Consider the following 22584-nt stretch of genomic DNA (forward strand, 5'->3'; position numbering starts at 1 on the left):
CTTCCGGCAATGTCATTCTTTCTATGCTTTTTACCAATTTTCACAAAATTTGAATCTTGGAGAAATTGAGTAAGAAGCATAGAAATGAAAGGACTAATAGAAGGAGACTGTGATAATAATGAGATGCTACATTTTTCTGTGCTCATCAAAAGTTGAAACCATAGAAATATTGAAAAAAAAGGTTTTTGACCATTTGATTATTTATATTGATGCAAACCATATGATGTTATATATTTTTGAAATCAGTAAAAATTAAGCTTTCGAAAAATTGCACAGAAATCTAGTGTTCCCATTTAAAAAAACATAACTTTGGGTCAGAGCTTCGTAATTAGATATCCTGCTAAAAAAGCAAGCACGCCACTGGATTCTATTTAAAAAAGTGCCTGTAAAATGTTTTAATTTCAGAGCTCTATCATCAGTATTAGCGGAGATATAAATTTATTTCGAAATCGCCATTTTTCCAATTTTCGCTTATAACTCGAAAACAAAAGATGGTGGCCAAAAATGACTACTACTCTTGTTAGTTTCTCAGAAAAAGAGAACGAGAATGGGGTATCAGATTTTGTCTATCTCCTCTAGTTCAACAGCTGTAGTGCTAAAACATCGAAATTTGCCCACCCTGTACAGTTAATTACCAATATTCAATCCATTTTATTTTTTGATCCGTATCAGTACTTACCCCTAACGCCCTAACAAAACAACCTATCTTAACAAGAATATATCACAAATTTCCCGAAGTTCCAGTTCTCCACGAAGTCGTTACATTCAAATTGAAAATTGAAATCATCAAAATACCGCCGGACAACGCCCCTACCGCCGGAGATCAAGCGAATATAGTCGAAGACGGCATGGAAGAATCGATGGAGAACAGGGGAGCTGTGCGCTGTGCCTCCTCTGGTACATTTAACGGGCGAATATGGTACAGTAAGTCAGCTGAATTCTTGTTCGGCTAGTATGTGAGTCTAGAGAACGTATGCGTGAGTTATCAACGGAAGCAGCAGGCCCAACAGCCTCCGTCCGAATAGGCAGTCCTAGGAAATATTCACATTCGACGCGGCGGACGCGTACGCGGCCGGTGGATGTTGATTGTATGATTGTTATGCTGGATTTTTATGAGCGGAGGACCGAAAAATGAACTAATTTTCATCTGAATATCTAGTTCAGGTGTTCGGAAAATTTATATAGAAATTACTTTCTGAGAATGAGGACATGCCCGAAGTGAATGTATTTTAGCTCTAAGCTTTATAAGGAGGCTTAGCCTCCCTTGACTCCTCTGACGAGCCGCCCTTGCTGTTAGCAATGGAGTTGAACAATTCGCACATAAAGGTGATTGGCGATCTCAAACTGGCATTAATTCTTCCCGCTCCACAGTAGAATATGTACAATACCACTGCTAGGTTAGCAGCAGTTCCGGACAGTCAACAATACCATTCACAATTTTATAAATAAATAACATTGCAGCTACTCCGACCCTATGATCTATTGACTTATCCCAGATATCTCAGATATCAAAAGGATTAAGCTCTGTTGGAGCCCTTTATTATTATTATCTCGATTGTGATTGGCGACACTAAGCAACTATCTTATTTCAGTCTTTGGACAGCAACAAATGTTTATTTTCCATTCCTTGTATCTACGTTTCAAGATTCAAGGCCTTTTTCACAAGTTGTCACAGCCTGAACACCGACCAGAAACTGCCAAGTGTAGTGAAAAAAATTTCATGTCCTGAGCCTCATTTTTTTTTATGAGTCTCACAGATTTCACATTGATCTTTAAAGCTTTCAAAAAAAAAAAAAACCAGAGAGAATAAAGTAGGTATCGATCGTGATGCATAAGAAGTTCAGTCGACTGTAAGTCGTTAACTCATTAGAACATCAGATAAGAGTGAAATGGATATTCAGAATACATTATACATTCTTCTACAGCTTAAAGATTTCATATTTGTTCTTTCTACATCACAAACCCAATTTATCGATGGATTCAATATTGCAAGAGATAATAATTTAGATGGAAAAAATCAACTGAATGCAATGAGCAGATCTCATAAATAGCGGCAAATATCATTGATTTGGTAGTTGGCTTCAATTTAGAAAAAAAAAATGATATCTGATCATGTTGGATAAGTGGAATATTTACATTTCTTGATTGGATTTTGCTGATATTGATCGAAACCGGTTAACAATCCTGATTTGATCATAGAAACGAAATCAGATTGTTTTCATACGTTCAGTAACGGACACGACGCAACTTATTCGTCGTGTTAAATGAAAACAGCCGTTAGGTTTTCGATTGGCTTATTTCTAGGTTACTCACCCTAGTCCAGGATTGAAAACCGAATAATTCAATAAAATATTTTTCATGATCTCCAAGTTTGGATTTTCGTCACCAGCGAAAAAAGGATTTCCCCTATCTGTTCGAACAACATCTTTTTCGACGATGCTCTGTATATTACGTCTGAAATACTTCAAATGATTTCCGCTAAGTTCCATTCTTCTTCTCGTTATTTCTGCATATTCCTGAAGCAAAAAAAGAATTGTACAGAAATTTGATAGGTGGGTATAGACGATATTATAAATACACTATGCTATTCAAAAGTCGCTTTATCAAAAGTAACAATTTCACAAAGTAATGATAAAGATACAATAAACGCCAACCTTTACCTAGAATTTGTTTACGCATCTTCGAATTCTACTCCAACTGTAACTAAATAATTCATAAAGTTCACTCAAAAGTCAATCGAATACTCTTAACATTATAACTTTGTTCTTTATTTTCAGTTTCAAGCGGAATATTTCCGTGAATAATATTGCTTCTATAGTTTTCCTTAACAATGTTCAATTATATCTATAAGTATCAGACATACCCACAAGTCATCATCATGGAATAAAGTTTCACGTGCGACTTATTAACATCTCAGAATTAATGCTTTTCTACATACACATAGCTGAGCATGAGAAATGGAAAATTTCGTTTAGTAGATACTGTCAGGTGAACCTCATTTTGCATTTAACTAATCTCTGAAGTAATTACTCCAATACGAAAAATCGTGGGAACTCGATATCACTAGTTTTTAGTTGATCAGGGACAACCAACGAGACTGTCAACTAGATCCTAAAATTAGTCCGATGTTAAGAATGATATGTCATCTCTCTCTATTCTGTTGAAGTTGTATAAGTCTGTCCTTGTTGAGCATCAACCTAAACTTTGCCTCAGATGGCGCCACGTTCAGCTGCTGGAGACTCTTATTAAATAATTAAAGAAAAAAAAAAGAAAAGGTCCTGGGCAATAGACGTTTTCGGAAAACCTGCCTTACCTGGTTGACTTGTTGAATGTCTTTTCTTCCCAAAGGTGAAGAGTGCCAAAAGTTGTTGTGCATACCTTGAAAATTTGCGAAATTATGGCTACTATGGCGTGTTTTATTTGTGGAGTGAGAGAAATGGAAGTTGCGAAACTTCATTGTTTCCCTAATAATCTAGAGAGGTAAGAATATTTGTTTCTTCAATTGTCTGTATATAGTACTAATCAATTATTGCTCTTTCAAAAAAATAATATTATGCAATTCAGTTTCTTTAGTTCTTTAAGTATGCATCACTCGCCTTCTATCTCTTGATTTTTGTTGAATATTTAAAAATTTCCAAGTGCACAATCTGGATAGAAAAATTGGTATTCAAATACTCTGGTTATTCTCTCAGAAACAAGAAGATTTGTAATATTCATTTCACATCTGAATCTAATGCCGCCCACAGACTTCATTCTTTTCCATGCGTTCGAATCGCCGCGATTGGAACCGTCGTTCCGAATCGTCGGTTCAAATTTCTGTCCGAGCCTGATTTTTGGAACGACGGTCCATCGGTTGTCGTTCCAAACCGACAGTGTGTGGGGATTTCGTTCACAATCGGCTATTATTTTTCATTAGCGGAGAGCATATCGCGTCTAGACCATATTGCCATACTGTTTTTGTATCATTTTATTCAGTTATTTCAACAATGATTGATCAGAAGACAGGTAACAAACAATTTATTACGGATTTCATCGATTTGTACAGGAAATTTACAGAATTTTTTTAATTTTTATCCGACACAGTAACCACGGCCGCCCCTGCTGAAATATATTTCCTCTTCTGGACGTACAGATCCAAAAACGACTGAAAAATAACTGAGAGGATTTACCGAAGTGTGTGGGCAAAACAGGATGGCGATCAGAATCGTCGGTTCAAATCGCGGCGATACGAATGGATGGAAAAGAACGAAGTCTGTGGCCGGCTACTTATTAACTTAAGAAAGATGCAGTCCCCATGGCTTGGATTCACTCAATTACCGATGTTTCTAGTTGTGCTTCAGAAATTGTATCATCAGGTATTATACATGTATTTATATAGTGCTTTTCTCAAAAAAACTTTCCGAGTATACAACAGATTTCTTATAGCAATACTGTTTTGTTACAGAAAACACTAAAGCAATTGTCAGTTTATCAGAGGTGCAAACTGATGTTCCAGCTACAACTTCAGAAAATGTATTATCAGGTATTGAAAATATTTTCAATGATTTTGAGTTGATATGCTAATGTCCATAACAGTATCTGACGGTTTTTTTCTGTTGCAGAACATATGGAAGACAGAGTTCGAAGTTCCTGATCAACACGTGGTAACACACCTCCACCTTCTCAATCACGAAAAACTCTATTTAGAAAAATAGACAATTTGTCTTCACACGATTGTACTCCAAGGAAGAAAAAATTGATTTGGATAATCCATAAAAGAGAAGATCACTTGAAAAAGGTGAAAAGTTTATGTAAGCGCCATGGCCATGATTTGAAAGCAATGTCAAATCTCTCTGATACCAAGTTGGTACGTAACTTTTTTCCACATGCCCTCTCTCACTGCTGATTTTATGGTTTCTCAAATCAGAAATTAAAAAAAAGAGTGTTAAAGGTAAAAGATGGACTATTGACGAAAAGATTATTGTCCTTTGTATATACAAAAGAAGCCCAAGGTGATATAATTAATCAAGAAAATTAACAGCACATTTTAATAAAACAACGGTCATGAAACTTTTGAGACAAGTTTAATTTACTGTAGGGATAAATCCAGATATACAGGGTGTTTCACCATAAACTGGACAAACGTATATGGCGGGTAAATGACACCGGGAGAATCACTTTTGCCTTATGATATATACCCCGTTTTCGACGCGTAAGCGAGATACAGGGTGTTCAACGTCGTATTTGAGCAATATTCTTATGAGTGTGGTCAGTTATGTTGTGACGGGTTTAGTTCGCAAAGAGGTTTAATCTCGAGCGCCAGCTATTCTTTCAATAGGGAGGAATAGCAAACCCACCCAGGTACCTACTAGTCGGAGACAGAGTTCGGGTTTATCTAAGGTGGTAGCGATAAGAAGTACTTCAAACCCGAATTTATTACAATAATCTAAATTACAGTGAACCACACAGTTATTTCTAAGTCAAGAAATATAATAATAGATAAAGCTGATGACCAAGTTCAAAAATGAGGAAAACAGAAATGCAATAATTGAATTGTCACGGTGATCAGAAATTCAAACTCAACACATGCAGTGAAATTAATGAATTAAACAATATTCAAATAAATTATATTCAGTCAAAAAATATCAGGTATTAAAGAAGGAAAGTAATCAATAGTGGTCAGTTTGACTCCTTCTGAGACGATAAAGGATGTACGGGGTTTATACAAAATTTACACTAACCGGGTGTCTCAGAAAGATCCAAGTCTCTGTAATCGGTTAATTTAGAAATGGGTTTGATCTTGAGCACTTAAAGTGATTTTCAGTGTACAGGCCAATCATAATGTAAAATATTCAATGGTGAAACACAGATGAAACACAATGAAACAATTTACAGGTTTACAGGACAACGGGATAGTTTATCGTGGTCACTCCAAGGCAACCTTGGGTGTCCACGCCAAGCATTACCAGCAGGAAAACTTCGAGACCTCTGCCGATTGATTTCCGTCACCAGATACTCAGGCGACAGAAGTCTGCGGTAAACGGGAAATCTAAACGGAACACAACAGGGGTAGGCTACTGTGGTCTTTCCGTGGCAACCGTGGGTGTACACGCCAAGCATTACCAGCGGAACGACTTTGAGACTTCCTCGGTTAGTCTTGGTGTACCAGAGTGCCAGGCGACAGAAGTCTGCGTTAAACAGAAGAACGAAAACTAAACACAGCAGGGGTAGGACGGGGTAGGCTACTGTGGTCCTTCCGTGGCAACCGTGGGTGTACACGCCAAGCATTACCAGCGGAAAGACTTCGAGACTTCCGTCGATTAGTCTTGGTTCACCAGAGAGCCAGGCGACAGAAGTTTGCGTTAAACAGGGTGATTAACAATATAAATTAACGCAATTAAACAAATAAAAGAATGCAACTTTGAATCACTAAGTATGCGGTATCAAGAAAAGACTTACGGTTTGCTCCGGTACGGTCACACCACCAAAAAAAACAGATCGCAGGATTCTCGAATGTAGAAAATTAAAAGTGAGATCAGAGCTGAATGATGAATTAGAATCAAGTATCAAGCAAAGAATAATGAAAAATCAAGAACTGAATAATGAATGAATGAATGTCGAACAATGATTAAGGAAATAACTCCCGAATCATGAATGAGGTTCGTCTTGTTGTGCGGCCCTATTTATCAACTTTCCAACATGTGGACGGTCGAAATTGCATCCAAAAATTCGGTATTCTCGAATATTCTCCCCAGAAGAAATATTGTCGTGGCGGTTATCTCTTTATCTATTGTGGCGGCGTAGTTGTACCCATGGTAGAAGAATACTTCATCTCACTATGGTGGTACCAAGGGTGGCCAAACGATGGCATCACTGCGCACGACGGTTGCGATCACAGGGTAGCATATACGTCTATTGCTGTGCAGCATACGCCAAACGATGGCGCCACCGGCGACGCACAACTCTATACCCTCGACGTAACCGGCGTTTATAGCAGGCACGAACAACGCTGCTTCGGCGATTGTCGTAGGTAGCTGCTAGGGTTTATAACCTACCTGATGAGTCCGACCCTAGCAGTGGGACGAAACAATCACCCCAAGAGCACGCCATTCCTCAGATAGCGTGAACTCACCCCCGCTTATACCGCCAAACTATAAAAGAAACTGTCGTTGTCTGCAATACACGCTGTTTTATGCTAAATCCATCAAATCAACGGTGTTTTTGTGGACGGGAAAACAACGCCGAATGCAGAAAGACACTTTTTCTCTGTTTTGAATTATAACAGTGGATTACCGATGGAAATTTCAATTTTACGGAATCTGAATTCATTAAGCAGGATTCAGAAAAATATTTCTGAAATGAAACGGAATATCTAAATTAAAACTGAAATCTCCATCAGACAGTGTTGCATTGCTTCAACTGGAAAATTCAGGGAAACGGACATTTAAAACTAGAGTTGATTTTTATATAAAACAATCAAGTATCGTTACCCTCCCCTCCTCTGGGAAAAATTGAAGTTGCGTTTAAGGGCCTCTTCCGATATTGCTGGTTTTACTGGCCCGCAATCGAATAACAATAAAACTCGAACGAATAGGCCAATAGGCATCGTCTCTGAAATACTGACAGTACTGTTCAGGAAGTTCGGAACAGATGGGAAGACACAAGTTCAATTTAGTAAAGGGGTAACTGGTCCATCAAAAAAAAAATAATAATAATAAATAATAGGAAATTCAAGTCTGTTAAGTGCTCGCTATCTCACCCTTACAGAGTTTTCATCCTAATCTAATCAGTACGATGAAAGTAGTATCCGGATCTGCTCACAAGCGTAGTTCAATAATCAGCGTCCGGTGGGCGCTCCTTCCATGAAGTGGTTCTCTTCGATCCATGATCCATACTCTGCGTTACGCTCCGTGAGCGGCGTCGTCTCTGGCTTTGGACCATAGTGCTTGTGATCCTTAATCCGCTCGTTGATAGACATTTGACATTACCTATTCCATGGCACTCTATGACTATGATGTCTGTCGTTGTTTCGGTGGTATCTGTCAGAAACAATGTGCTTTCACTGCATTCAGTGAATTGAAATTATTTCAAAATTGGGCGATGAAATAGATGGCAATATAAATATCGGTGGAGTACTCACCGATATTTATATAACGATTGTTCCATTCCCTATGAACGGTTGGACTTTAGGGAACTATCATTCACGACGAAATGAGCTGATGAGGCATCCCTGACATAGACCACTGTTCCCTTCCTGGGTGCTGGTTCGGTGCATCAATTGACTATGGAGATGGGTCAAGCCGGTGAGTTTGGAAAGTCTTCTCTTCTTCGTCAAACCAGAGTTGTTTCGATGAGTACAGGTGGGAATAACCATTCACTCGTTCTCGTTGTAGATAGAAATGTAACTAAACTTGAACCATGGGCTATTGGCGGTGAATTGGACGCTTCCATAAAACTAGAAGTGAATATGGACAGTCACCGTGGGCCAGAATATTGTTCGCAGTCGGAACGTACTGCCAGACTAGGAGGAATGATGGGGGCTCTCTGATCCGACAGTCCCCACCAGGAAGGTTAACAGCTGAACTTTTATCTAACAGTTGAACATCGACAGTATACAAGGCTTTTTTCAGTTTGCTTGGGTAGAATAAATTAAACAGATCACAGATATGCACTTTCACCGGTTTCGGTGTTACAATTTCATAGAAAAAGTTACACAGGATAACAGTAGAGAACTAGATACAATTCAGACTATCTAAGTTTATCTCACAACTTTTTAAAGTAGTACGGTTAGTAGTTGTTAATAGTTATTCATCCAAACTATTCTGAGTACCATATTTAAGGCAACGGTCTGTCTTGGTTAAGTATGAATTGACAGAATAATTAATGGAAAGGATTTCAAGTTGTGCTTTTCTCATTCTGCAGGACAAACCTTTCAGAAACACAGACAGATTACAATTTATCATTTTGATATGTCGGTGTTGATGAACGGATTGGCTATATCTGAATGAATTGAAAAAATTGATAATTTTTTTCAATTGTAATTGCAAAGCTTGAACGGTATCAAGGATCCATTCAATCCACTGAACAAAATATAGGAAAAAAAGTACTGTTTCTGGTCAAATTACATGGAAGATACTGATTTGTTCAGGGAACTGATTAGTATATGAAATCTTATACGGTGACAGTTACTGTAAGCATATTGACAAAGGTTTTGCTAAATCAACGTTGTGGCGGTTAAGGGAACGGTGATAAAACGGAATTCAAGATGATTCCGCATGACTGGGGATCATGTTTAATTAACGGGTTTGATTTCAGTACGGTGTTGGGTTACGAAATAAAACATGTTTCTGATTTTAACGGTTTATTTTGACCTTAGTCGGTTTTCTCCTTACAAGGTCCCGCTTTGGGTCCACGATGGCAGGAGCGGAGCGCCAACTCTTTGCTCGTGGGCAAACGGTCTCCTGATCTCTACAACGTCAGTGGCGCACAGTTCACCTCGAGACGTTGAAGCAGGTAGATGTGTTGAATGATACCAGTGTGATACGTCATCTCTCGTGTTGTAAAAGGGAAAGTGGAAGAGAAAGTCGAAGTGAAAGTGTACACTAGCGAAGCTACGGAATTTTGATTCCGTCTACGAAACTTCCGAAGTTTTTTGTAAGTTCTATAAGTGTATGTGTTATAGAGCGGAAATTCGTTCAAATTCAGTGTATTCAGTGTCGAGTCCAGATCCATTGATCGATGGTTCCACGGACATCACTGGTAAGTCGATTTATTTTTCTTATAGTATAGAAAATATATAACATAGCTTAGTAGTAACATATTAGTGAGTATTTCCAATATTCATTATTACACAGAAATACCTCATATAGTTCAATACGTACAAAAAGCCATGTCGGAGGTCTCAGACAATGAGAGCTCCTACATGGAAGCTACGGACACCGAAGAATTCATCGATAGAGAAGCAGAGGAGCTTGTAAGGCTCAAAGAGGAGAATGAGCAATTGAAGGCTCAAATAAATGAATTAACTGAAACCGTAGCTCAGTTGGTCGGGGAGATACGCCTCTTGAGAGAGGAAGTTAACAAGAATAAAGCGCCTCAATCCCCTAGTTTTGCGGAAATTGCAAAACACATTACGGCACAGAAATCCCCCACATTTGCAGAAATTGCAAAGCCGGTAGCAGTCCCCAAAAATTCCTCCAAACAGGAAGTAGCTCCAGAACCGGAAAAGAAGAAAAATTTTGCAACTCAAGTTGCAAAAACCCAGAACGCGCCACCCACAAAACGCGCGCGTAAAGAAAGTGCATCTTCAGAAGAAGAGACCGCAAAAAAAGCAACGGAGATATCTAAAAAAGGTAAAATTCCACCCATCACGACGATGGGTACAGCCTCAGCTCAACAGAAAACCACTCCAGTGGAGGAGAGGAAAGAAAAAATCCCTCCAGTCACCCTGAGAGGTACGTCAGAATGGACGTCAATTTCCAACGCGTTAATGCGAAACGGAATTAAATATAGCAGAGCGACAACTGTGAAGGACGGAATTAGGGTTGTTCCACAAACCGCGGAAGACCACAGAATGATGACGGACTTCCTTCATAAAATAAATAGGGAGTTTTACACTCTTCAACGGGAGGGAGAAAAGAAAATCTACGCGGTAGTGAGATATCTACCGCTGGATGCAGATATCCCGACGATCCTTGACGACCTCAAGGATCAAGGGATCGTCGATGCTGAGGTCATAAGAATGACCTCAAATATAACTAAGAGGCCGATGCCCTTATTGCTGGTTGAAACCCAGAATAAGGGCATCTTCGAAATCAAGAGGCTGTAGAACATGAATTGTGTTGTCAAACCAAAAAGAAGGACAGCAGTGCCTGGACAGTGCTATCGTTGTCAACGGTATGGACCTGCCCAGAGCAAATGCACATTCCCATGGAGGTGAGTGAAATGCTCCGGTAATCACAGCTCCAAGGAGTGTACGCTTACCAGGAAGAATGACGAACGTAATGCTTCTTGCGTCCTTTGTGGAAAACAAGGTCATCCAGCCAGCTACAAGAAATGTAGCGAATGGAAATTGGTCACAAAAAAGAACAAGATATCGCCAAGATCGAACCAAACCAGCTCGAGGCCAACACAAAATACTCCGAAGCCAGCCCAAAACTCTTCGGTAGTGACGAAACCCCAGGAAACTGCAAACAAAGCAGTCAAAGAGACGGAGAAACCAGAGAAAAAGACGGCAAAGGTAAAAACCGTCAAAAAAGCCGAAACCAGGAAAGGAGTTTCTGGAATCACTGAGGAACTGGATAAGTTCACGAAAAACCTCCTCAGCACGATGATGCAGAATCTGGAGAAAAAGATTGAGAAGAAGATGCAGCAAATTATTAAGAATATTTAATGGCTGATACGACGATAAAGAACAATCTCTTAATCGTCTCTTGGAACGTCGAAGGATTGAGAGCCTGCAGACCAGAATTCGAAGAACTGATTGAAGAGAAGAGACCGGATGTCATAGCTCTCCAAGAAACAAGACTTAACCCCAACGTTCGGATAGCATTTCCCAATTACGATATCTACAGAAATGATAGACCTAACAGCACAGGTGGCGTTGCTATACTGGCTAGAAGGAATATGGATCACCATTTCGACCAAATATTCAATGGACAAGAAGTAGAAGCAATATCGATTATTGTGAATACTAATCGAGGACAAGTGAAGATTATTTCAACTTATAAATCACCGGATAAGGACATGCTGGAAGAGGATCTAAAAATGCTACTAGAAGGAAGACACCCTAAAATCATAATTGGTTATCTTAACTGCAAATCGCAGGAATGGAATAGTAGAGTGGAAAATAACAACGGGAGAAGACTGAAGATTCATGCTGAAAAACTTAATGCAGTTGTGATATGATCTAGAAGAAGAAGTGGAGGCAAACGAAGAACTGATGATGGAACCACCGGAAACCGAAATCATTCCAAAACCGGCTTCACCAACAGAAATCAAAGATATCATAATGAAATTGAAAAACAGGAAAGCGCCGGGAGAAGATAGGATAACGAATTATATGTTGAAGAAATTGCCTAGAAAAGGAATAGCAGCCTTGACGAATATAACAAACGGAGGGATGAGGACCGAATACTACCCAAAGAGATGGAAAACTGCAGAAATGATAGTTTTCAACAAGCCTGGAAAGGAACGGAAATTTCCTCAAAATTATAGACCAATCAGCCTACTATCAGCACTAGGAAAAATCGTCGAGAGGGTTATCTCTAAAAGGCTGAATGAGGAAACAGAAATGTTAAAGATAATTCCACCAGAACAATTTGGATTTCGACTGAACTCCAATTACTACGGCTCATAGAATACGTCACCGAAGGAATGCAGACCAAACAGGCCACAGGATTAGTTCTGATGGATATCGAGAGAGATTTTGATAGAGTATGGCACGAAGGCCTAATCTACAAGATGAAAAAAGCAGGATATTCGACCAAGCTATGCAAGATTATAAGGAACTATATGAGGAATAGAAACTTTTATGTGAAAATAGATGGGGCAGACAATTGGAAGCGGGAGTGCCTCAAAGATCGGTACTTGGACCTCTGCTTCACGTAATATACGTCTATGATATCCCTAAGAATGCTAGAAATATGCTCACCTTGTACGCAGATGACACAGGAATAGCGTTCAGACATCGACGCCCAGAGATCATACACCGGAGACTGCAGGAAGCCATAGATGAATTACTCAAATGGTGCATCAAATGGAAAATCCAAATTATTGGAAGAAAGACTCAAGCAATATTACTGCAAAATAGAAGATTGAGGATGGAAGAAAACCTTGAAGTTGATGGAGAAGAGGTTGAATGGAAAAATGAAGCAACATACCTAGGAGTGACGCTTGACAGAGGACTTACATGGCAATGAGCCGCAATGAGTACCTAAACTTTATCCACTCATAGGCAGAAGAAGTCATATGAATAAGAACATCAAGTTGACGATGATTAAAACAATTGCGCGACCACAACTCACATATGGATCGGCGGCATGGGGCTTCGCAGCCAAGACTCACATCAAGAAAATACAGGCCACTGAGAATAAACTCCTTAGAATGGCGATGGACGTACTTTGGTTTGTTAGGAACAAACAAATCTACAAGGACTTGGAATGGGAACCAGTTACAGAATTTATGAAGAGAAAGGCGGAAAGGATATTCGACAAAGCCAAACAACATCCAAATGAGGAACTACGAAGATTAGTCGACTATGATCCAACAGAAGAAGCTAGAAGGTCAAAAACCTACCACCGAAGACCGAGAGATCAGCTAAGGATTTTAAGTAACCAAAGAAGAGCTTAACCTATAAAAGCTATAGGCAGCATACAAATATCAACCCGACTATGATTGTGTGAGAGTCCAGAAACCATAAGAGTCAACTGGTTAATAGGCAAAATGCCCGGAACCTATGAAGAAGCAGTTAAGGGTTTTTAGTGGGTCTCGAGCTCAGAGAGTGAGAATCCCCAACACTGTTCCCCCTCAGGAGAGGGTGTGTTCGTCTGTTTTGCAGATTTTCCCCCTGCTACACCAAAAAAAAAGGCAGTGGCGGTTCTTCGGCCGTCGATTGCGGTTCGGTTGGTCGGACAAGTTTTGGATGGTCTGAGTGGCAGGGGCAATCTTTAGATACAGTTTCCAGGCGTCCGCACCTACTGCAAGAATAATACAGCCCTACCGGTACATTCCGTCCTATTATGCTGTCCCTGTTCACACCGCCAGCACATACCTGGACGGATTTCGAGATAGAAATTTGGGCCCATGGTCTTCACGGTACGCTGGGCAGGCGGTCGTCTAGTCGGAACTTCCATGCCCTGTTCATAGGCGGGTCTCTTGACCTCGGTTGCAAGGGAGGTACGGTGGTCCCTTTTTTGCGCTATACAGGGTCTTTCACGAGGAACCTCACCCATATTTATACGGGAAACTACTGAACGTATTTTCATTAAATTCAGCACTTATAAGTATTTCACGATGCTGATGAAATCTAAAATATTTTCTAGGCATGAGCACCTCCGGTTTTTCCGGAAATGACGTCAACTTCCGTTTTTCAAATTAGAACACCATTTTTTTATTGCAGAAATAGATTCCTTAGAAAATTCCAAGTTATTTTGATGTAACATTTTGCAGTTTTGGTTGGAAAATTCTCTCTGAGCGGGAAAATTCGAAAAAAAAATCGAAAATAGAGCTCCGCTGAAACAAGAATAACTTCGAGGTTTTTGAATGGAAAATTTTCATTTTTGGGATTTTTCAAGATGTAAGATTGATGTATCCACTTTAAAAATCGAAATCGCGATTCATGATACAGGGGGTGAAAAAATCGCTTTCAAAGTTAGGGATGACAAAATCGTGAAAAATCAATTTTTTCAAATTAGAACCCCATTTTTTTATGGCAGATATTGAATCTACGTTAAAAAATAATGTGAGTGTATGCATCACACCCTTGCCCTAAAATGGATATTTTCTGAGTTATTCACAAAAAACTATTTTTCGTCTTGAATTTTCAGCTATTTCTTTTTTTTCCCTTCACGCCAAAAAGATGAAATTTTCAGGAACTGTTACTTAAACCATGTTTTAGATTTTACTACCCTAATATGCAAGAGAAAAAAGTTACAGGTTGTTCCTAAATAGATGGCGAATTTTGATTCGAATTTGTATCGGAAACCTCTTTATTTCAACTAATCGGCCATCGGTTTTCTCTCCAGTGATAAATAAATAATTCCTTATGAACCATATGCAAAAACTTACCATGTTTTACATTCTTTTTTTTTAATGATAGATAACATTAATTACATCTGCCAAATTCCTCTTTATTCAGTAGCATTTTGTGTTTACTATTAATTTGGTGGAAATTCGTATTAAGTTATAAAATCGATCACTATGCCTAATTTTACCAATGAAGATTATTTAAATCTCATTCTACTTCATGGAGAATGTAATAAAGTTGTAGATAGAACGTTTCGACTGTTCATTCTGAGGTTTCCTGACCGACCCAGACCAACGAGAGATACCATTAACAGAAACATGACAAACTTGAGAAATGTCGGATTTTTCGTTGAGAAAACTATACACAGAGAAAAAAGTGTAGTAGAAGATGAGAACAACGAAATTACAGTTCTTGCATATTTTCGTGTGAATCCTCAAAATTCTCTCAAAGATGCCGAGATTGATCTGGGATTATCTCAATCGAGTGTTTGGAGAATATTAAAAAAACATAAAATGCACCCATATAAATTCAATAGGGTACAGCATTTGAAGGAAACTGATTTCGTCAGGAGAACAGAGTTTTGCGAAGCTATGATGATTCGATTTCAAGAGAATGAAAACTTTTTGGACTGTATAATTTGGACAGATGAATCTAAATTGACAAAGAATGGTTCTTTCATTAGGCATAACAGTCATTATTGGGATGAAGAGAACAACCACCACTTCAGACAATGGAACTTTCAAGAGACCTGGAGTTTCAATGTTTTTTGCGCCATCAAAAATAATGCAATTCTCGATGTTCACATTCATGATGGGACTTTAACTGGTAAGATAGAACACTACACATGTTTGCATTATTTAAAGAATGTTCTCCCTTAGGAGATAGATATTCTGACATATTGACTCAAATAATTGAGCCGCTAGTACAGAACCATAATGACTTATGGTATCAACAAGATGGCGCGCCTCCACACAATTCACTCAATGTGTCAAATATCCTCTACAGGCAAATATTGTCTACTCAACTCCCCTGACTGATAAGGAGGACTGCATAGAACGAGTCAGAAATGCGTTCAGGTTTGTTTAGAGTTTTAGATTCATAGTTTTGAAACTCAATTTGGTTTTTAAACAGTTTTGCAGATCTCTTCCTCCCGATGAAATAAGAAGAGCAACGCACGAAGCATTCCTGAGACGTATAAATAAATGTCTAGAAATTAACGGTCAAAACTTTGAGCATCTTCTCTAGTTATAACTGCGAGAGTTTGCCATGGTTCTCCTAATAGTAACTTGAAGTCGGTTTCAAGAAGGGGTGAAAAATCTACATCATGGTTCAAATAACAGTTCCTGAAAATTTCTTTTTTTTGGCGTGAAGGGAAAAGAAATAGCTGAAAATTCAAGAGGAAAAACAGTTTTTTGTGAATAACTCAGAAAATATCCATTTTAGGGCAAGGGTGTGATGCATACACTCACATTATTTTTTAACGTAGATTCAATATCTGCCATAAAAAAATGGGGTTCTAATTTGAAAAAATTGATTTTTCACGATTTTGTCATCCCTAACTTTGAAAGCGATTTTTTCACACCCTGTGTCATGAATCGCGATTTAGATTTTTAAAGTGAATACATCAATCTTACATCTTGAAAAATCCCAAAAATGAAAATTTTCCATCCAAAAACCTCGAAGTTATTCTTGTTTCAGCGGAGCTCTATTTTCGATTTCTTTTTCGAATTTTCCCGCTCAGAGAGAATTTTCCAACCAAAACTGAAAAATGTTACATCAAAATAACTTGAAATTTTCTAAGGAATCTATTTCTGCAATAAAAAAATGGTGTTCTAATTTGAAAAACGGAAGTTGACGTCATTTCCGGAGAAACCGGAGGTGCTCATGCCTAGAAAATATTTTAGATTTCATCAGCATCGTGAAATACTTATAAGTGCTGAATTTCATGAAAATACGTTCAGTAGTTTCCCGTATTAATATGGGTGAGGTTCCTCGTGAAAGACCCTGTATATCCTTTACGTTTCCGGTAATTAGCCGACGGCGGCGGTAGTCGGGCTGATACCACAGGTGGCGGCGGTACAAGTTTCGTGGTGCGCTTTTCTAAGGGCCTTAACGGATGTGGTATAGGTTTCGGTGCAGTCCTTTTGACGGAGTTCTTCGGTTCTTTCCATCCCAACTTCATACTCGCCAGCGGTGGTCAATCTTAGAAGATAAGATGGATTTGCTAACACCCCTGAGTGAGGTAACAGACTTGATCTGGTTATTAGTGAGACGGTTACGAACAGGCATATTGCCTTACGGTTGTTTTTCCCTCAACTGCGTGGGACCCAGACTCGTCGGACTGTGCCTGACGGAAATCGGAAACGGTGATGGGTTCGGCGTTGCTTTGGTTCGCCTGGGTGTAAGAGAGCTGCCACCCTTTTCCTTAAAGGAGCTGACCACTTTCGGAAGTCCGGCTGTTCCTTCAGCCAGGCCACCAAGCTTGGAGATAACGGTATGGGATCAGCTTGGACAGGTCCTTCGGCGGCCGGGATAGTCAGCGGGGAAGACGGAGACACGAACAGCATTACCATTATAATCTGGAAAACTTCCCGGGTCTTTCTGAACCTCCTGTAGTTTCCTGTTGTACCATCAGCAGTGTATTTCCACTTTGGCCTGGTATACAGAATCTACGGACGTTAGAGGATTCCGGGACGGACTGTCAGCAAGTTAATTCAGGGTATTATTCATTACGGTACTGTACTTCAAAATAAAACTGTTGAAGGAAAACGAATCATCGAGCAATTCTTTCCGACGGTGATTTCATAGAATTTAACCATTTAAAATTTATGTGGTTGGAAATGACAGAATGGAATCCCTCTAGGTACGTAGGCACCTTCTCTATAGAAAATACGATGGCGTGGCATTCTTTCTCGGATACTGAATAGTTTTTCTCGACTGGGTTTAATGAGCGGCTAATATAAGCAATTACCCATTCTTCTCTACCTGTCACTTCTGTGAGCGCTCCACCTAGGCCTGTATCACTGGCGTCTGTTTGTGCCTCAAACGGTTTGGTGAAATCCGGACAAGCCAATATCGGTGACTGAGTCAACTTGTGTTTCAGGATATCGAAAACCTTCTGCTGGTCTTCTTTCCACTTTCACCGCTGTTTCTCCATGAGCTACAGGGTTGAATTGTGGACATTGAATTTAAAAACGGTATTTTTCGTAGACCAGTATCCAAGCTATGTAAGGTAGAGTGTTTAGAGATGGGTGGAGAAATAGGTTCTTCACGGGGCGGAGAAAATGTTGAAGATTAATCTTCGTTGAATTATTTTTCTGAATGTTGAAATCAAGTATTTTTTGAGTAGTTGACAATGATGAAAATTGATTGAAACAAGTTTTCAGCCGAAAAACTGGGTAAAAAAAAAAGGTTTTCACACAAAGGTTGATTAATTAATTTAACAAATCCAAACAGTAAGGTTATACAGACCTTGCCATCTCAAGTTCTTCATACTCATACTGTTGGATTTATAGGGTTTTCTTAGCAATTTGTCTAAGCAGAGAAGCACAGTTTAAATAACTTCTTATAACTTTTATTGAACGTTTAATCTTCTGAGCCTCTAAAACTCTTAGAACAACTACTCTCGCACTCGGACTCTAGATCAGAAGGGCCGATTGCTAGGTTGGCAATCGGTATATCAACTCGATCCATAGACAGTGGATGCTTCTAATGCTTTTTCTTCTCAAGGATCTAGAGTTACTCTTAGGAAGGATTTAGTGGTGTAATGTTGGTTGCCGCTTTAATATGTGTCCGGATGAAACAATACCTTCGCACTACAACCAGCATTCTCTCTTCAAAGTTTAATTTAAAAACAAAATTCAATTATTTTGCACTCTAATTATCATAACATAAGTTTTTGGGTTAGTTTTATATGAGCGTCTGATGGTAAAGGTTTTGTCATTATGTCAGCTACATTCGTTTTAGTTGAGATCCATCTCACTGTGACTTTCTTCTCTTCAACACTATGAAGTCACCGTATGTTTCTACCATATGTCGCCTTAGTCCAGTCCTTTTTCTCTGTAGCAAATCCTCATTTATTCTATCTAATTGGTCATCGAATACCTTCAATTTATGAATACCATCGTTCTTCGTGCAGTCTCCAGCGGATTTGTTGTAACACCAGATTGTCAGAGGAAACAGAGTTTTTCCTGTCACAAATCTGAGTGCTTTATCAGGGGATATCAATTCCTGACAAGCATCGCTCAAGGTATTCGGCTTGACAAGTGGACAGTGTGACATAGGTCTGTTTGTGACTTCTCCAAGCTATTACATCTCCAAAAAGCCTAATAAAATAGCCTGCAGTTGATAAAGAGTCCACGTGATCCTTGAAACTCGCATCTGTGAATGCCTCTGAGCTAAGTCTCCGGTCTGAGAAGTGAATTTAAGGCCAGAGCTCAAAGTTCCTTTCAAATACCTGAAGATTCTCTTCACATCTCTCCAATCAGATTCGGTAGGCTCTATTTGCTTTCTCGCTAAATAGTTAACGACAAACGTAATGTCTTTCCGTGTTCCTATTGAGAGATATATCAAGCTACCGTTTACCTATCTATAAGGAACTCTTTTCCTTTCCTGTCCATCTCTTTCTTGGTCTATATTCTCCAGTCGGTTCCTTTTAATTGTATTCTCAACCTGTCTTGTTAACATAGGAGTGTTTTGGACATTGCAGTCATTCATATTAAATCTCTCCAATATATTGATCGTATAATTAGATTGATCTATTTTGATATACTGCTCCTCTCGGTTTCTTTCTATTTTTATACCTGGGATCTTCATGTAGATATTTTCCACTATGGTGCCATTCAAGAAAACTGTTTTAACATTTAATTGGCAAGCATGTAAATCATACTTGTTAATTGTTGCAAATGTGGTTCTAAAAACAGGAAGTCTAGACACATATGCATATGTCTCTTTAAGATCATAAGTGTTTTTGTCCTTGAAGCCTCTGATGACTAATCTTGCCTTGTAACGTGTAACACCACTTGCCTCTAATTTTTTCTTCAACACCTATTTAGAATCGATGATATTGGCCCATTTTCCAGATGTTTATTGTTCCTCTTGATGTATTGATGTCCAGACATTATATTCTATAATGAAGAGTGATAACGCCTAAACGGCATTGAATAAAATAATGAGGATAAATTCAGATGCATACCACCCGACGATATGAATATCGACAAGTGTTACGATCTGAATTGAGCTAGCCAATTTGCCATCGTCAAGGCCCCAAATGGAGTACGCTCCACCGAAGAAAAGCAGATGCTGACCATGGTTTCAGCCTCATTTGGCCTCATCAGAGCAACATAGCATTTTTCCACGGTGGAGAACGTTTGGAATTGATGGAGCTTTATTCAATGTTGTCATGTTCTACTGGGTATTATTTACCCAGAGCGCCACCCAACATGAAACGGTATCCGATTCAATCCCCTCCAGATAGAAACCAAGACGAAGACAATAGCATATGTCCCATATTTTCCCTAATTCAGTACGCCGATTCGCTTTTGCAAACGTTGGACGCATGATGAACTGAGAAGTCTGGGACGCGCTCAGGTCGCGGCAGAGTACGATGCCAGCGGTACAATAATGAAGAGTGATAACGCCTAAACGGCAATAAATAAAATAATGAGGATAAATTCAGATGCATACCACCCGACGATATGAATATCGACAAGTGTTATTATATTCTATCATCGAGTCAATTTCCTCTTTTATAGCTCTTTTCCATAGGTGTGCCTCATTTCTTTTTCTGTATCAGTTTTCTCATATTTATCGATAGAAGTGTTCTCGATATAATTGAGAAATCTTGCATAGCCTATGCCTTCTGAAGGTTTCTCTCGACATTGCAAGGTACTTGCTTTTTCATCAGCGGTTCTCTTGTTTTGGCTTCTCGTGTAATGTTTTGGGAACTTCCCTGAATCACATACTCAAGGTTTATTTATTCTCATTTCTTTTCTAGGTCTGCCTCGTTTCCTAGGCTCAGCCTTCTCCTTTTCTTCTTCGGGGGTCTTTCATCAAATCCCAGTCCATAGATTCTTCCGTCTCTATTTTATTTAAGTTATTTCTTTTTGGAGACATCTTTGTAGACAAGTTTTTCATTGAACTTTACATTTCAAGATGAAAGTATTGTAGCGGGTTGCTAGGACTGGTGTAGCAGGTAAGTATATACTAGGAGTTCACCTAACGTTTCGCCAACTTTATTTTGGCTTCATCAGAGGCTGAAAATACGGAAATTACAATTTGCAGAAATTTAACATGTACAACATTAAAATTTGAGTCATTAAAGCATACAATATTAAAATACACGACAACACAATTACACAACTATATCAAAATAACATCTTCACAGGCACAACGGTATTACAAGGTTTTATTGGGAAACACTTACAGTCTCTTATTTTTCACCTTTGTCAAAATTCTTAATCTCGGAATCATGAATCGAGTACACGGAGTAAGTTTTATATTAATTTAAATTAAGGATTTATTTTTCATCACTATGCAGTCAGACTACGATCTACCTAATGAAATGTCATTATTAGGTCGTTATTTAAACAGTTGGCTGTTGTCATACGATCAGTACACCGTCGCTTCCACTTACGTCCGCTGGATGCCGCCCACGTATGTTCGATCAACCCCTCACAATCTTTTTCTATTTAACCCTTTTTCTCTTCTTTATATTTTACTATATGTATATTATTTAGTATTTTAGCTAAAGCTAAAATCTAAAACAGATAACAGGCACAAATCAGATGTAGTTTACAAAATATCCTGTAAGCAATGCCCTATAACATACACAGGTAACACAAGCCAATACTGCTATATGCGAGCGAAACAACACGCTAATGACATTAAAAACAATAAAGAAACCACAGCACTCGCAAAGCACGCTAAGGACTTTCAACACGAGTTTGATTTCGAGAACGTGAAGGTAATGGCAACGGAACTCGTCCTAGAAAAGAGAGAAATCTTGGAAATATTGGAGATTCACAAAGACAAAAACAGCTGCAACTGCAAAACAGACACAGCGAAGTTGAACACATTGTATAAAGTCCTACTGAGTTGACATTTCATATAGTAAAATATAAAGAAGAGAAAAAGGGTTAAATAGAAAAAGATTGTGAGGGGTTGATCGAACATACGTGGGCGGCATCCAGCGGACGTAAGTGGAAGCGACGGTGTACTGATCGTATGACAACAGCCAACTGTTTAAATAACGACCTAATAATGACATTTCATTAGGTAGATCGTAGTCTGACTGCATAGTGATGAAAAATAAATCCTTAATTTAAATTAATATAAAACTTACTCCGTGTACTCGATTCATGATTCCGAGATTAAGAATTTTGACAAAGGTGAAAAATAAGAGACTGTAAGTGTTTCCCAATAAAACCTTGTAATACCGTTGTGCCTGTGAAGATGTTATTTTGATATAGTTGTGTAATTGTGTTGTCGTGTATTTTAATATTGTATGCTTTAATGACTCAAATTTTAATGTTGTACATGTTAAATTTCTGCAAATTGTAATTTCCGTATTTTCAGCCTCTGATGAAGCCAAAATAAAGTTGGCGAAACGTTAGGTGAACTCCTAGTATATACTTACCTGCTACACCTGTCCTAGCAACCCGCTACAGTACTTTCATCATAATATTGGGGACGCGAAACATACAGACATTTACATTTCAAGATTCGAAAAACTTACCTGAGGTTGGATGCATATCAAGTATCCTGTAGCTGTGTAGGGTTACACAGCTACAGTCAGTGGGTACTGAGACAACTTTCAGGGCACGTTCTCCAAATTTCAAGCTCAGTTTTGGAATCTTTAT

At 38.8% G+C, this 22584-nt stretch overlaps 1 protein-coding gene across 2 annotated transcripts in view; it reads right to left on the reverse strand.

Annotated features, from left to right (window-relative positions):
* LOC123318072 (TBC1 domain family member 16) overlaps positions 1–22584 on the reverse strand; it is a 443130-nt gene that overhangs the window by 83597 nt on the left and 336949 nt on the right. For both annotated transcript variants that reach the window (XM_044904769.1, XM_044904768.1), the window contains one exon: positions 2314–2516. In XM_044904769.1, coding sequence (XP_044760704.1) covers positions 2314–2516 — 203 coding nt within the window. The remainder of the gene's footprint in view (positions 1–2313; positions 2517–22584) is intronic.

This window comes from Coccinella septempunctata, chromosome 7 (genome assembly GCF_907165205.1).
Source record: "Coccinella septempunctata chromosome 7, icCocSept1.1, whole genome shotgun sequence".
Lineage (NCBI taxonomy): Eukaryota > Metazoa > Arthropoda > Insecta > Coleoptera > Coccinellidae > Coccinella > Coccinella septempunctata.